General features: G+C 37.1%; 2 protein-coding genes across 4 annotated transcripts in view; both read right to left on the reverse strand.

Annotated features, from left to right (window-relative positions):
- Positions 1-2,826, reverse strand: part of LOC103516479 — a 37,917-nt gene extending 35,091 nt beyond the window's left edge. Inside the window, exons 1-2 of the mRNA XM_026828576.1 lie at positions 2,788-2,826; positions 2,227-2,430 (exon numbers count right to left, since the gene is read on the reverse strand). Of these exons, the coding sequence (XP_026684377.1) occupies positions 2,227-2,430; positions 2,788-2,826 (243 nt within the window). The remainder of the gene's footprint in view (positions 1-2,226; positions 2,431-2,787) is intronic.
- Positions 2,827-9,875: 7,049 nt separating this feature from the next.
- On the reverse strand, positions 9,876-13,179 carry LOC103516319 (apyrase-like). Of its 3 annotated transcripts, none has more exons than XM_017447121.2 (3): positions 12,465-13,179; positions 11,771-11,839; positions 9,876-11,119 (listed from the first exon to the last, which is right to left on the reverse strand). In XM_017447121.2, exons 1-3 carry the CDS (start codon positions 12,469-12,471, stop codon positions 10,113-10,115), a joined length of 1,083 nt encoding a protein of 360 aa, XP_017302610.1. In that variant the 5' UTR covers positions 12,472-13,179; the 3' UTR covers positions 9,876-10,112. The 3 variants fall into 3 exon arrangements, 2 of the variants coding, with proteins under 2 accessions (XP_017302610.1, XP_008479509.1); XM_008481287.3 differs by having other exon boundaries at positions 11,771-11,849; positions 12,475-13,177; XR_003393441.1 differs by lacking the exon at positions 12,465-13,179 and having other exon boundaries at positions 11,006-11,119; positions 11,691-11,799.
- Between the last annotated feature and the right edge of the window lie 1,523 nt (positions 13,180-14,702).

Consider the following 14,702-nt stretch of genomic DNA (forward strand, 5'->3'; position numbering starts at 1 on the left):
ATAGCCATATACCTCCTGTAAAGTTGGAAACTGTTGTACCTATCTGCAGGGGTGATCACAGCCTCTACGGGCCTTCGTACTAATGGAGCTTGCCTCCCAAAACAAGAATACTAAGTAACTAATACTAGTATTTTATTTTCTCCTTTTTGGGGAGGGACCCGAAGTGGCAGCGAACAAACCCATGAAAAACTCCTGATGTGCAACCAGCTGGAGCGAACTTGCACCCAGAGACCATCGATCCCCTTCGGTGCAGCTACACCGCTACAACAACAACAACAACAACAACAACAACAACAACAACTTGCACCCACGCAGATCTTAATGAGGAGAACGAAAAGGCGATCGACCTACGCGACCTTTGAAACTTCTGGAGAGGAAAGATTTGATGAGAAAGAAGAGAGTAAGAAAGTAAGTAAGAGGAGGGACTGCTGGTTTCAGGGCCCTCTTGAAGAGGCCGAGCCCGGGGCAAATGGTACCGAATAGACCCCCCTAGGAGCGACCCTGGCTATCTGTAGAAAAAGTAATTAACGCTGCATTTTTTGATTGATAAGGTGAAAAAGAGTATAAAAGGTGTGCGATACCACGGGAAGAGAATATGGGAGGTGAGAGAGGGAGAGAGAGAGAGGGAGAGGAAAGGGCAATTATTGAAGGAGGATGATGAGAAGACAGCAGGGGAAGCACAGGATTTTTCACTTTAATTAGAATGCCATGGTCCTTTCCGTTCTACGGGTTCAAAATTTGCAAGTGAGTAAAATGTGTTAGCGATCGAGTCCTTCAAGACATCAAGAGTTATCATGTAAGAGACAGACTCAACTAGAGATGAATTTGTTGGGTATCTCCAAGCACATAGTCGACAAAACTTCGATCCCACCGGAAATCGAACCCGGGACCTCCGGAAATCGAAGCCGAAAGGTTGCTAAATGAGAGAAATTGAGGACCAAGGATGATAAACAAGGACTAAAAGGATTGCATGGAAGCATTGCAAGGCATCATAAGGTTCTGAGGTGGGGCAGAGATTTCCATGGTTGTGATTAATTACATTAATGTACAATGTACATGATACCGGTAAGTAAATGGAAAATAAGTAAATACCAGCTATTATAAAGAATGTAGGTCAATACCTAGAAAATACTGATGGTACCTATGCAAGTACATAAATAGAAAATAGTACTGGACCCCGAGCTATCGGTAATATTATAATGAGACTCAGAGACCTATTTTGGCAACTGAAATTCGAAATGGTTACCAAAATAAAGAGATCTTTATGATATAGGTCCTTACAATCAGTGAATTTTCGGGATATCGGCAGGTGGTATATAGGTAGGTAGGTATATGAGGTTTCTAAGTCAGTTCAGAAATCAGTACCTCATTTAATTTTGAAAAATGATACAATAAGTAATAAGTACGTGCTTCAAAGCCTTCTCTGTATCTTCATAGAAGAGGGGTAGGCTATGACGTGAAAATGCATGAAATGAAAAGGCAAGTTTTCATTTATTTTTTCCGGGGAAAAGTTGAAAACTGGCCTGCTACTTATTGTAATCATAATATTTTCAAAAGACGAAAAAAAAAATCACAATTGAATTTTTTGTTTGCACTGTGGATTATCATTTTTTGACCATGGTAGGTTTTGTTCCTCCATTCAGAAGCTCCGACGTTGGCTTTTTTTCTGATATTATATTATGTTTGTCCAGTGGACTCAAAAGCAAACAAAACTGTCCTATTTGAGCCTCTTTTTTTATCAGAATATTTATACATTTTTCTTTTTCTCTTCCTCAGCTCAAAATCTTTCCATTTGAGTTTCACATGCAGACTTTACTTAGGATTTTTTGTCATTTCGAAAAGGAGGAAAAAATGTCCAGCTTTTTTTGCGGGAAATATTAATATTTGCATATGTCTTGGGATCTTATCTAGATAGGTAGATACCTACTTCCTTTTCTTAACAATGGAAAAAGTGAATTCATCACCATAATATAGAAAACTTTGTGAAGAAAAGAAATTATCAGTCTTATCCGTATAGTGTTAGGCCAGCCAGTCACTATCAGGTAGAGTACACCAGATCAGGTCCGCCTGTCAGGTCTACCTGATACCTGATAGTGGAGTGGCTGGCCTTAAGAAACACACATAGTACAAAATGCTGATTCGACGTTGAATCTGCATCTTCCGCTTCTTGTGCCATTAACCATATGGATATTCAGTCAGTCTCAGTAGTTCAGTACTTATACTTACCCTCTTGTCTCGGAACTTCATCCAGCCATCAATCAAGCTCAGATCGTTCTCAGCAGTCGACGGAATTTCCACAGGGAGATCCGAACTTTCCGACTCATTTTCCGATTCCGTTCTTGAAGACGGATCACCTCCCAGACTTCTGGCCGGAGAATTGTGGCAGGGAAACTTGAGAGTCCGGGCAGGGGAATTGTAGCAAGACACGGACTAGTAGGTATGTGTAAGTATACTTAGGTACATAACAAAACAATTATAAAGAAAGGGAGACGATGTTTGATGTCTATGACATTTTCTGGTCTTCTGCCCCGTAGGTACGGTAAGGTAGGTACTTGAAATTGACATTCAAAATATCAAGGTTTGAAGTAGAATTTTGAGCCCCATAACATGACTATAAAACAAAAGCCATTCCAAAAAATTTGGACCGATTGCAATACTTTCTCATTACCTTGTATAGGTTCCCTATACTTAAGGGTAATAGAAAGTAAAAACACGGAAAAAAATCCCTCCCCAAATTCCCCCAATAAAAGTTCCCGTGCGTTCCCTCCTAACCACAATATCTCTCACAGCTCCTGCGTTTCCAGTAACACACAAAATGGAGACCATAATCTGTTTTTAAGTCAGACAAAAAAAGCTTTACTCCAGCGTAGCACGTCCCTATGTCTGTAAGCTCTTCGTAATATTCAGCAGAGGAAAAACCTAGGTAAATATTTCAACACGCCTAATCCTTCATTTCCCCCCTGGATAAACCAGAGAAACCCTTGCAATGTCTTATGTAAATGATATCATAAATAAATTCCCACAAAAACATTCCGTGTGGGGGGAAAGGACAATGCCAAAGTAAACAAGACTGATTGTATTATCTGTCAAGTGGGTATATATGTAGCGGAGATTGATGTCAGCAATATTGTATTCAAGAGTTTCAATATTATCTGGAAACTGTTGACAGTATCTGATCCATTATTGTCTTCTTGTGGTATTATCGTAACTAACTGAGTAGGTAGCTGAAAGTATAGCTGAGAGTAGGTAGCTGTTTGAGTAGTATGCTGTGTCATATGACAACCCAGATGCTGGGCAGCTCATCAATAAATTATTGATTGTTTCTCTTAATACATACATGTACCTATAGGTATTTCATTTGATAAACAGAGTCGATAGTAAACAACTGGGGAGAGTCGAATCAAAAGCTTCAAATAAAGTAATAATAGGAACACTAAATGTTTATAGCGACTTTGAATTGTATAAAACTTCCATCTCTGCATTTTATGTATTGGTAGTTTTGGCACATCCACTAATAACAGATATAATCGCTCTTTCTCTCTCTCTCTCTTTCTCTCTATCCCCTCCCTCTCCCTCTTTATTATTGGTGCATTTGGCACATCCACTACTCTACTTACATCTCTCTCTCACTAACTTTGATTGTTACATTTGTTCTTTCAGGGTCAGGTAGTTGGCTATCAAACACATTTTGACACTGAATTTTCCAAGTACGAAAACGCAGAACTGCCGTCCGAAAATGAACACCGTATAAATTAGATAAAACCAGGTGAACTGAGACATTAAATGAATGACTTAATTTCCTCCTGGGCAGTAGGATTGACCCCATGTTAGTATAAAAGCTATCGAATTTCTGTCAATGAAAGAGTTATATCAACAAGATAGGCCACATTCAACATTGATACATTAGGAGAAGCTGGAGAAGGCTATCGGCTATCAAATATACCTTACTATACATCTAGCTTCGAAGAAGGCAAGTTTACATACTTACCAGTAAAGATTCAGTGGCATATTTGGATAGGGTTGGAATTTAACACCCTTTACTCTGCTACTGAAGTTTAGAGAAGTAAATAGGTATGCACTAAATACACTTTTCTATAGAATGAATGTATAATTTCATTTCCTAAGATATTTACGTATTTCCGGCTTGAAGTGAAATCCAATTATAAACTTAAATAGGGCGTTAAAATTGTTCATAATAAGAAGCTATAAGCTGGTTATTAGGTAGGAACACAAAATTACCCTTTAGGTGTCTGTTCAATGTTCATCTACCTTACATTTCGACATGAAAAAGTAAGTTAAACAAGTTAAAAAAACAGTTAAAAAAAACTTAAAAAAACATTACCAATGGCATAAATGAGTAGGTAAGTAGATTATTTTTTTTTTTATTCAGAGGACATAAAAAAAAAAAAAAAAAAAAAAAAAAAAAAAGGGATTCATTATTTACTACAGAAATATGTTGTATGCTGGGGTTTTTCTTTATTAAATTTTTCTGGTAATGTTATCTCTAATAATTTCATGTTTGTGGGTATGATTTAAATAAAATGAATAATCTGTGTTACCTTCAGAATTTTCTTAGAATTTTGTTCACATTCGGGATATGACACAAATTTTAGGTGGTTTGAGCACTGGGATAACTTCTTTATGTTTAATTTAGTGTTAGCTGTTTCGGTTTATCTATGTTCTCTATGTTCAGTTTGTTGAAAAGTTATTTACATACTAGCAAAATTGCAGCACTTTAATCACCACTTAACTTGATAGTGATAATAATACAACACTAGATAAGTCGATAGATACCTACCTATCAAGGACAAAAAGAGTTAAATATAATTAGCAAATAAGTAGGTCCCTAACCTGACTAAGATGGGTATAGGTATGTAGGATGTAGGTAGGTAGGTAGGTAGGTAGGTACCTACTATTGAGGTATAACAGGGTATCTTCATAGACACAGGAATGACAATCTTGTCTAAACTAATCCTCTTTAAAATTAAGGACTCCATTTGTATGTATACCTAATGTCATTATGTATAGGGAAAAAAATCTCCTATGCAAGGAAAGACAAACATTAAAATATGCAAGTAGGTACCTATAGGTATGTACCTACTTATTATTTTAATGCAACATGATGCACAGCTTGTTTTATGCGACAAACTTTTATGACTTTTATGTCTAAATATAGAATGGAGGTATGCTATGGGGGAAACTTTAATGATTCAAAACATTAAATTAAAACTAAACTTTTGAGGCTTACAACTTTCTAGTCATGATAAAAAGTCAGTCTAGAATTCGAGATACTACTCAGTGGAATTCTAAAGTCATGTAACCAACTCTATTACCAAGTATAATGTAGCTATAGGCTTGTATGCCACGGTAACGGCGGAGTCCCAGGTTCGAATCTTGACAGAGTGGAGGTTTTTCCAGCTCGACTTTACTTTGTGAATATTGGGCTTTGGACTACCTACAGCTAACCTAGTAGGTACCTACCTAAGACTGACCTTGAGTGCCGTCCAAACTGATCGTTGAAAATCGACTGAATGACTACTTACACAATTATGTCGTAAGTGAGAGAGCTACAAACCTACAAGTGGGTAGGTAGGTACGTACAGATAGGGAACTACAAACCTACAAGGTTAAGTAAATAGGTACTCTTTGTAAATACCCATGTACAATGTACATACTCGTATGTTGAACTTTCAGATGAAAAGAAGAACTTTTTCGAAAAACATTTTGGTCATAAAAATCTTTGTTTTGAAAAGCACACTTTTTTTTCTAAACACACTTTGTCACACAAATATCCACACGAAAAATTTCACTAAAATGAACTTATTTACAACACAAAACACACAAAATACACAAGTTTTGGTTCAAACTATCGTAGCCGAATTCACATGACGATTCGATTTAATTACGTCAAAATGAAAACAATTTCCGATATTTTCGAAAGCGATTCCGTCGACTGCATGAGAGAAAGCTGCTTGGCAATGTGAAGCAGGGAGAACTGTGTACATGCCATGTAGAAGGGAGAGTGCAGCCACTTTTTGAGATAGGCGCATGTTCGTAGGCGATTTTTGAAGACGAAAAACAAGAGCTTTGTAAGATTTCGATAAATGCATCAATAACATTACTTTTTCTTCCACAATTACATGGTCCAATAAATTCCACATGAATAATGTCAACTCTACTTGAATAATATTATTGTGTTGTTTAGAAGATTTTTGCATAGCGAGTTTAACACATCAGACTGAAGCCATGTATCTTCCGACTATGTTCCATGTTACGAAATAAGTACATGAGTATGTAGGTACTTATTTATTTAGTTTGCTAAAATGTATTTTATAAAATAGGTACCTACAAATTTATGTCAAATTATTAGTGGTAATTCAAGATTCAATATGATATTTTAGTACATGGACAATTCACTAAATTTAATGTCTTCTATCGTCCGTGGTCCAAATTTCAAGCCAAAACGTCACAATGTAAGGAATCTGGTTTAGAACTTGGAGTTTTTTCTAATCAGCGGGGATAGCACGTTGAAGGCACCAGATCACCAGTTCCCCATGGCCCACTAAAGTTAAGGAACTGTTAGTATCCGGGTAATTGACCATCTGGACCAGAGCGTTCTACTGGCTTTTCCCGGACCACTCTCAAAAGAAAAACTCTTATCGGCCTATAACTATAATATAGGAACCTTGTAATAAACAAGCAAACAGACAGACCGTCAAACAAACAGTCAGTCAGTCGAAATGCAAAATCGTCTTCTTTCGTCGATCGTAAAACATAAATCAAGTAGAGAAATGTGGCCACGGGCTTTGGGGTTGATGGCTTAAAAGATTTTAATGTACGACTAGAACTACCTACAGGAATAAATCACACGGGATGAATTTCACATGACTTATTATTCGAGTATATTTATCTTGGCGCGCGTATTTGTCAGGAGTGTCATGCCAAAGGAAACATATTGGGGTAGGGTGATGGCGTGATATTAATAACTCACGGATGTACGCTAGAACTCCCGACTCCTCACTTGTAAGTCGAAACACCTCTGTAAGTCAAAGAATGTAATTAATCTGATTCACACTTCATCAAAATTATTGTCCTGGAATAACAGTTGACGGTTCTAAATATAGGGTTATAAATGTTATAATACAAAATTTTAATACAATAATATGATCATGGGTATGAATGATACTCGAGGCTCGAGGGGAGACACGCTTCAAGTCTAAAGTTGCAGGATTGGAGAGGCCCATTCCACGAAGCACTTCTCACTGTGAAATTGTGGTGAGTAGTGTAAGTGCCACTCACCGTGGTGTAGTGTTGTTTAGCTCGGTGGACTTTGGATTTCCTCCCTATATCACTGCCAGACCTACAAAATAGATACAAAAGATTACAAAGCAAGTAGGAAAAACTGCAGAAGAGAGAGTTAATCACAAAAATTGCCAAGTCCCAAGCTGTGCACTATTAGGCATTAAGGAACAAAGTACAAAGAAATATATAGGTACTTACAAAAAAAAGAAAACAAGGCAAAGAAATTGGCTTTGTTTTCTTTTTTTAGGAGATAGCCTGCCATAAAACAATGCCTTCTAATCTCAGGAGGGAATGATACTACATCTTCCTCATGTTTTTTTTTTTTTTTTGATAATAAGTAATTTTTCATAAGCAAAGTGTTTTTCTGTTTTACTTCCCCATTTTTTTTTTCGCAACAGACTGAAGGAAAAATTTGGTTTTGTCTGGTAGTGACGCGATGTGTGACCTTCACGTCATTGTGTGACATTCAGCCATCCGTTGGGAAATGACGACGTCAAATGTGTAAAGGCGATGACATTCTGCGCTCGGTTTCGCCCATATTCTAACAAATTCAACATGTCAACTGTGAGGTGTGCCTCGTGTCTCCAAAAATTCCCTCACTCTATCTATGATTGACTGGCACAAGGTTGTGAGATTCGCCATCCTAATTCTACGTCCCAACAGCAGCAGTAATAGTAGCAGCAGACACCTCATTCATCATAATTATGTCACCTGACATGCCGTACCTACGTTTTCCTAGTCCCCCATCACCGTTGATAACAATAGCTACGAAGCCACGTATTCTATATAGGTATTCCATATAAATTTGCTTGTCGCCAGATGATGTGCGAAACTACAGACTCGTATGTATTTTTTCCCACTCGTGATTTGTAAATTTCGCCTGCTTTGTTATCAACTTGTCACTAGAAGTAACTTTATCAAACAATGCCTGGATTACATTATCTACATTTGATTACCCAATTAATGGTTTTCATCCTCTTCATATCCTGATGGTGGTATTTGCCTACATAATAGGTAAGTATCCATCAGGTAGCAAATACTCGATGTACAATGACCTTTCATCTAAATCTAAATCAATATCAGGAACATCAAAGGGCTTTGACATTTAGAATGTAAATAAATAGATTCTCTACGTTGAATTACTCCAACATCAAGTGGTGGATTGATAGATTGATATACTGAGTAGGTACTTAGGTAGGTATTTTGGTGAATTCTAAAGCCCAATAGCCCTATAGGTAACACAAGAGACAAGAGCGTACTTTTGTTGGAACGATTGATGGCATAAGTAGCATCGTAGGCAAACGGACACACACAGAAGTCGAAACAAATGCTCCAAGCTAGAACTTTATCTCTGCCTTCTTGTTTGTTAAATGACTTCGTAAATAGTTTATGGACCAACAAGTTCTCAGCTCTTTCCGTTTCCAGGTGTATTTCATGAATTTTTGATGCTCCTTTTCTTCCTCCACGACTCAACCTTTGCAACCTTTCTTTGATCAATATTTTATTTCCAACCTCTTCTTCTCGGTTTATCTTATCTTTTTCCCCTTTCTTGCCTGATTTTTTTTTTTTTTTTTTTTTTTTTTTTTTTTTTTTTTTTTAATTTTTTTTGAGAAAGGGGGAAGACAGGAGATGTTTAACTTGAGATGTCCAGCGTCCAGCTATATGTGATGTTTTCACTAAACATGGTCTATATTATTAGGTATGCTTTAATTGCTTAGGTTTCATACGACTAGGTGTCTAGGTATATTAATTTTATGACAATTATTTATTTAAAAGTATGGTTCCTTGTTAAATACTTACTTGTCCATTTTAAATTTTACAATATTATCTACCAAACAGGATTTTTCGACGTCTACCTGTAAAGAGTTGCAATAGGTTCACTTTCACTCTCTCCAATGGAATGAGATGGGTGTGAAATGATTGATACTTACCACTTGCTGCTCCTAAACTCCCAATACACAACTAAGTTGCGCACCATTAATAAGCGTTTCGAAATTTTATGATTTAGCTCGAATGAAATTCAGAGCACGTATATGTTTTTCAAAACTTTCATTTTCTTTTCCTTCTTTTAATGTTTGCTTTTTTCAACTCGTAGAATCTGAAAATGCTGCAGCAAAAAAAAAAAAAAAAAGTAGTGCAGTCTAAGCTTACCTACACTAATTAACACAAAGAACAAGGGAATATAGTTCTTATTCTCGTTTCCAGTCTTTTTATAGAGGTAACCGGTGTTAAAAGTTGTGATTATACTAATTACGAAGCATAAAAGTTTCTGGTACCTTGGTAATCCGGTGGTTTAGCGCTCGCCTGGTAAGCGGGAGGACGAGGGTTCTAATCTCTGGAAGGCATGGTACATTATCTTCATTTGATTGAGAATCAGACCACATAGGCATTACAATACTACATATTTGAAAATATTCTATAACTAAGGATTAAGAAAAGCTATAGGTAAGACAATATTTTGGACGAGTTCGCGTTTTTTTTTTCCTTAAACAAAGTAATTACTTTAGGCCCCCTTGACATAATTCCTTTTGTCAAGTGTCAGATGTCATGTTAAAAAGAATAATTTTGACATATTTTCATTGTTTATTATTATAACTGTTTAATAATATAACTTCATTTCAGTGCAAAATAAATAACAGAGACAGATATATTATTTACATAAATTGATATGTGTGGTAGGCATACCTACTTAGTGTGATAGGGCGAACATCTCCACTATTTTGAAACAGCTCTCTTGTTAGTAAGTATACCTTTTACACGTGTCCTTGCAAGCAGAGCAGGGCAGGGCTACTTTATTAGGGAGATGGAATTCATTTGTGCAAAATTTCTACACCTTCAAATTTATCTTCGGTAGACATCAGGGCGTTTTTCAAATAAATATCGCCATTGATTCCAAAAACGGTGATGAAAGTACGAAATGAGTTATCATCCTCGTGAGTTTTCAAAGCAACAATAAGTGTATCATCTGAATGAGGTAGAAATTTGAAGCTAGAAAACCCTTGTCCTGCCAATGTAGGACCAACTTCAACTACTTCAATTTTATTGAAGTTTTCATCCGTCATGATTAAGATGTTTGAACCTATCAGATGATTTGTTGATGAATTGAAAGCTTCCAGTGAACACTTCCTAGGCGCGAAGAACCACTTGTTCTGAATTTCGCTCCACATGACAGCCTCATGAGTGATATAACCCTTACACTTGGTGGCATTCTGGATTTTATTATACATCGGTTTCCAATTTACATTTTGAACGTCTCCTGTTTCGCTTATGATTTTGATCCACTGTGGTCCACAATTCTTTGGCTCAACAGTCTCATCACTGCTTGGAGCCCAAGGAAATCCCGCACTCCCTACATAAAGTTTCTTGTTTTTCACAGTTGCCCATTCAGATTTGTAGCCATCCGCCTTACTGCCGTTACAATTATTTAATGTCACCCATGGTTTGACTTTGTCATTTACAATGTGGAACACAGTTCCAGTTTTGTCATCAAACGTAAGAAGATTTCCATTGTAATAAATCAACTCTGATAATTCCATACCTTTTCCATCTTCGTCAATGTTAGAACTCAGAATGACCGTGTTTAGTTTTCCTACAGTCACAGTGAAATTTCCAGAATTTGTTGCTTTTACATCTAGAGTGGTTTTAGAAAATTTACTCTCCCATAGATTTGGGTTGGTTTTGGACTTGGATTTTTCATCGTTGTCTGTAATGAGGGCGATTTCATAATGGCAAGGATCACAGGTCAACTTTGGGTGATTTGATTGATTGTTTGATTGATGGTCTGGACTATGAGTAGAAAGTGATCTCACACGGAGCTCTGGAATAGAAATAATGTTATGGTATTGAGACTATTGAGTCAGTATTATTAGGTAGGTACCTACTCTTTTTCTAGCTGTACATACCCACCTAAAGGCACTACAATCTAACTTGTTACATTAAATATTATCTACCTATGTTCATTTTAGGTTCCAATACCTATAGTGAGTACAGTCGAACCTGTCTAAGTGGGAGTCCAAGGGACAGACAATTTTTCCCCCCACTTATACAGGTTTCCGAGTTAAAAAGTTTCCCACTTGGAGAGGTTGCCGTTTTCCTATTCCCACTTATAGAGGTAAATGTGAACACTGGTTTGGAGGAAGAGGAATCTGTCTGTAAGGGTTACTATGCTTTCCTTCAAATTCCCACTTACAGAGGTCCGCTGAAGGCTCCGAACCTAGGAAAAAGGCAACCTTTCCCACTTACAGAGGCTCCGGACCAAGTATCTAGAAAAAGTCATTCCCACTTATAGAGGCTCTATTTTCCCATTTAAACCGGTTTTTTTAGTAAAAAATGAAGGGGCCACGATTTCAGGTTTCCCAGTTAAAAACGGTCCATATGTATTTACTTACTTCTAGTATTTGTCTTTTCACTTTACGAAGTCAATCAATGAATTATGAATAATTAATGATGAATAATTTCCAAGTCTTACCTCCAGGGCGAGCCTTGATTTGAACTGGCAGAACCACACTGATTGCAAAGAAACAAAGCAACACTCCATGGTGCATAGTACTTCATATCCTGTGGTATTTGCCTACATAATAAGTATCCAGGTTGCAAATACTCGATGTACAATAAACCTTTCATCTAAAACAATATCAGGAACATCAAAGGGCTTTGACATTTAGAATGTAAATAAATAGATTCTCTACGTTGAATTACTCCAACATCAAGTGGTGGATTGATAGATTGATATACTGAGTAGGTACTTAGGTAGGTATTTTGGTGAATTCTAAAGCCCAATAGCCCTATAGGTAACACAAGAGACAAGAGCGTACTTTTGTTGGAACGATTGATGGCATAAGTAGCATCGTAGGCAAACGGACACACACAGAAGTCGAAACAAATGCTCCAAGCTAGAACTTTATCTCTGCCTTCTTGTTTGTTAAATGACTTCGTAAATAGTTTATGGACCAACAAGTTCTCAGCTCTTTCCGTTTCCAGGTGTATTTCATGAATTTTTGATGCTCCTTTTCTTCCTCCACGACTCAACCTTTGCAACCTTTCTTTGATCAATATTTTATTTCCAACCTCTTCTTCTCGGTTTATCTTATCTTTTTCCCCTTTCTTGCCTGATTTTTTTTTTTTTTTTTTTTTTTTTTTTTTTTTTTTTTTTTTTTTCCCCCGGTGCATAGTTGTAACAAATCAGTTCCAACTAAAACTGATTGCCCGCGAACAGAAACACCTGCTACCCGTGGTACCGTTATGAGCACGTTTGGGGGTACCTATTTGTGTAGCTTGCATTTTCCTCTACACCTACTAGAACACTACAGTGTTTGATGCGAATGTGTATATCGATTCAAAAATATTCCAGAACCCCAGTAAAATCAAGTTTGGCACAGTAATTTTTGAAGCTATTTGTATTCAAAATCGCATTGGTTGTTAATGTTAGGGGATCTGGGTCCTGAGGAAGTATTAGATAGGTACTTTGCGGTCCCAGGACCTGAGGAATCCCTATCTAGTACCTAGGTACATTTTGATTGGCGATTTTGGATGGTCACCCATCCGGGTACCACAACCACGCGTAACATTTCCTTTATTTCGGTGATCTATTGGCAACTGGTCCATTTAACGTGAAATCGCCGCTGGCTTGAATCGATGAGATTATGCCAGATTCTGGTACGCACCTGGGTTCTGCACCTACCAGCTACGCCTCTACCGCTCTACCTACTAGCAAAATATCATTGAGATTTAATCATAATTTAAATGATGAGCGTGTAGCTTGGGTTGACGTAGACACATTAATTATCATTACCTATCATTCGCATCCAAAAAAGAAGAACAAATAAAAAATATCAGTTCTTTGTACTTAAACTTACTACATACATATCAGAATATCAATACCTATCTGACTTTTTATTTGATCGAATAAATTATTAATATAAGCGTAGAACAGAATGTTAACAAACTCTGTGAGAGTGGTAAGTGGATATGTGCTGATGATTTAATTTCTTCCAAATCTTTTGCTGAAGCAGTATGGTTGAGAATAGGATCATAGGGGTGGATGAATTCCATACCCTCAAATTTATCTGTATTAGAAACTAAAGTATCCTCTAATAATATCTCTCCATTTAACGTAAAAGCAGTAATGTGAGTTATGTAAGAAGATCCCACCTCCATTGTTTTCAAAGCCACTATGATCATATCATTTGAGTCTGGCAAAAACTTAAAACTAGAGAATCCTTGAGAAGGGACTATTTTTCCTACTGGAACTTGATCAAAGCTTTGGAAATCATCATCCGTAGTTAGAATGAAATTGGAAGTTGCCTGGTCGTAATTTTGAGAAGAGTAGGGTTCCTTAGAACATTTCCTGGGTAGGAAGAACCATTTCCTATGAGTATCACTCCAGCATGCAGCTTCATGAATGAGGTATCCGCTACACTCAGTGTTATTTTGAAGTTTGGAGTAATTTTCAAACCAGTTCACATGTTGTATTCCACCATCAGATGAGATCACTTTAATCCATTGCGATTCATGTGCTTTCGTTTTGTCCTTGGAATAAATATTTGTTCCATGGCTACCCACAATCAGTTTGTCACTTTTCACAGTGGCCCATTCTGCCTTGAATCCTTTGTTCATTTTCCCGTTTCCAGATGCTAAAATAACCCAAGGATAGATCTCTCCGTTTTCTATTTTGTAGACGATGCCAGATTTGTCATCAAATGCAGTGAGGACAGCATCATAGTAGATAAGTTCAGACAACTCCATGCCACGACCTCCTAAATTGAATCCAGATCGGAGTACTTTGGTATTTTTGGCATCAAACTCGACGGATAGATGTCGAGACTTTTCATTCCAGAACAGTTTTCCTCGGATGAACTTACTCTCCCAAGTGTTGGGTCTTGATTTAGATTTAGCTTCATCGTCATTGTCTGAGATGATACCTAGGATGAAATGATGAACGCTGGCATTGTCATTGTTGTTATTCCTATCATCTGAAATTGAACCGTCTGAATTCTGAAATCAAATAAACATCGAAATTTAATGTGTGCGGTTTACCTATACAATTCATGGATATGTAAATAATTTGCATCCTCTTTTTTCTCCAACGTGTCTGAGCCTGGCCTACAGAAAAGGAGAAAGTTAGGGGGGCCGCCCCTCCTTTACGGCCCTGCTGCAAGCATGCTCAAAGGTTATCTCAAACTTCATCATTAACTTCTAAACCCGGCCTTTAATTCATTTCATGAGCCATCTGAGAATCTGAGGCATAACTTGCAAGCGACCTGTCAGAACTCATTTATCAAATGCCGATTGTTTTTATTCTAGGTACATATTTATATTGTTTATTGTAAACAAAAGTCTAAATTTAAATTAATTGCTGTAGGTAGGTGCATACCACCTAGCTGTCTGTAAGTATTCTTATC

This window comes from Diaphorina citri, unplaced genomic scaffold, assembly GCF_000475195.1.
Source record: "Diaphorina citri unplaced genomic scaffold, Diaci psyllid genome assembly version 1.1 scaffold52, whole genome shotgun sequence".
In the NCBI taxonomy this organism is placed as follows: Eukaryota; Metazoa; Arthropoda; class Insecta; order Hemiptera; family Psyllidae; genus Diaphorina; species Diaphorina citri.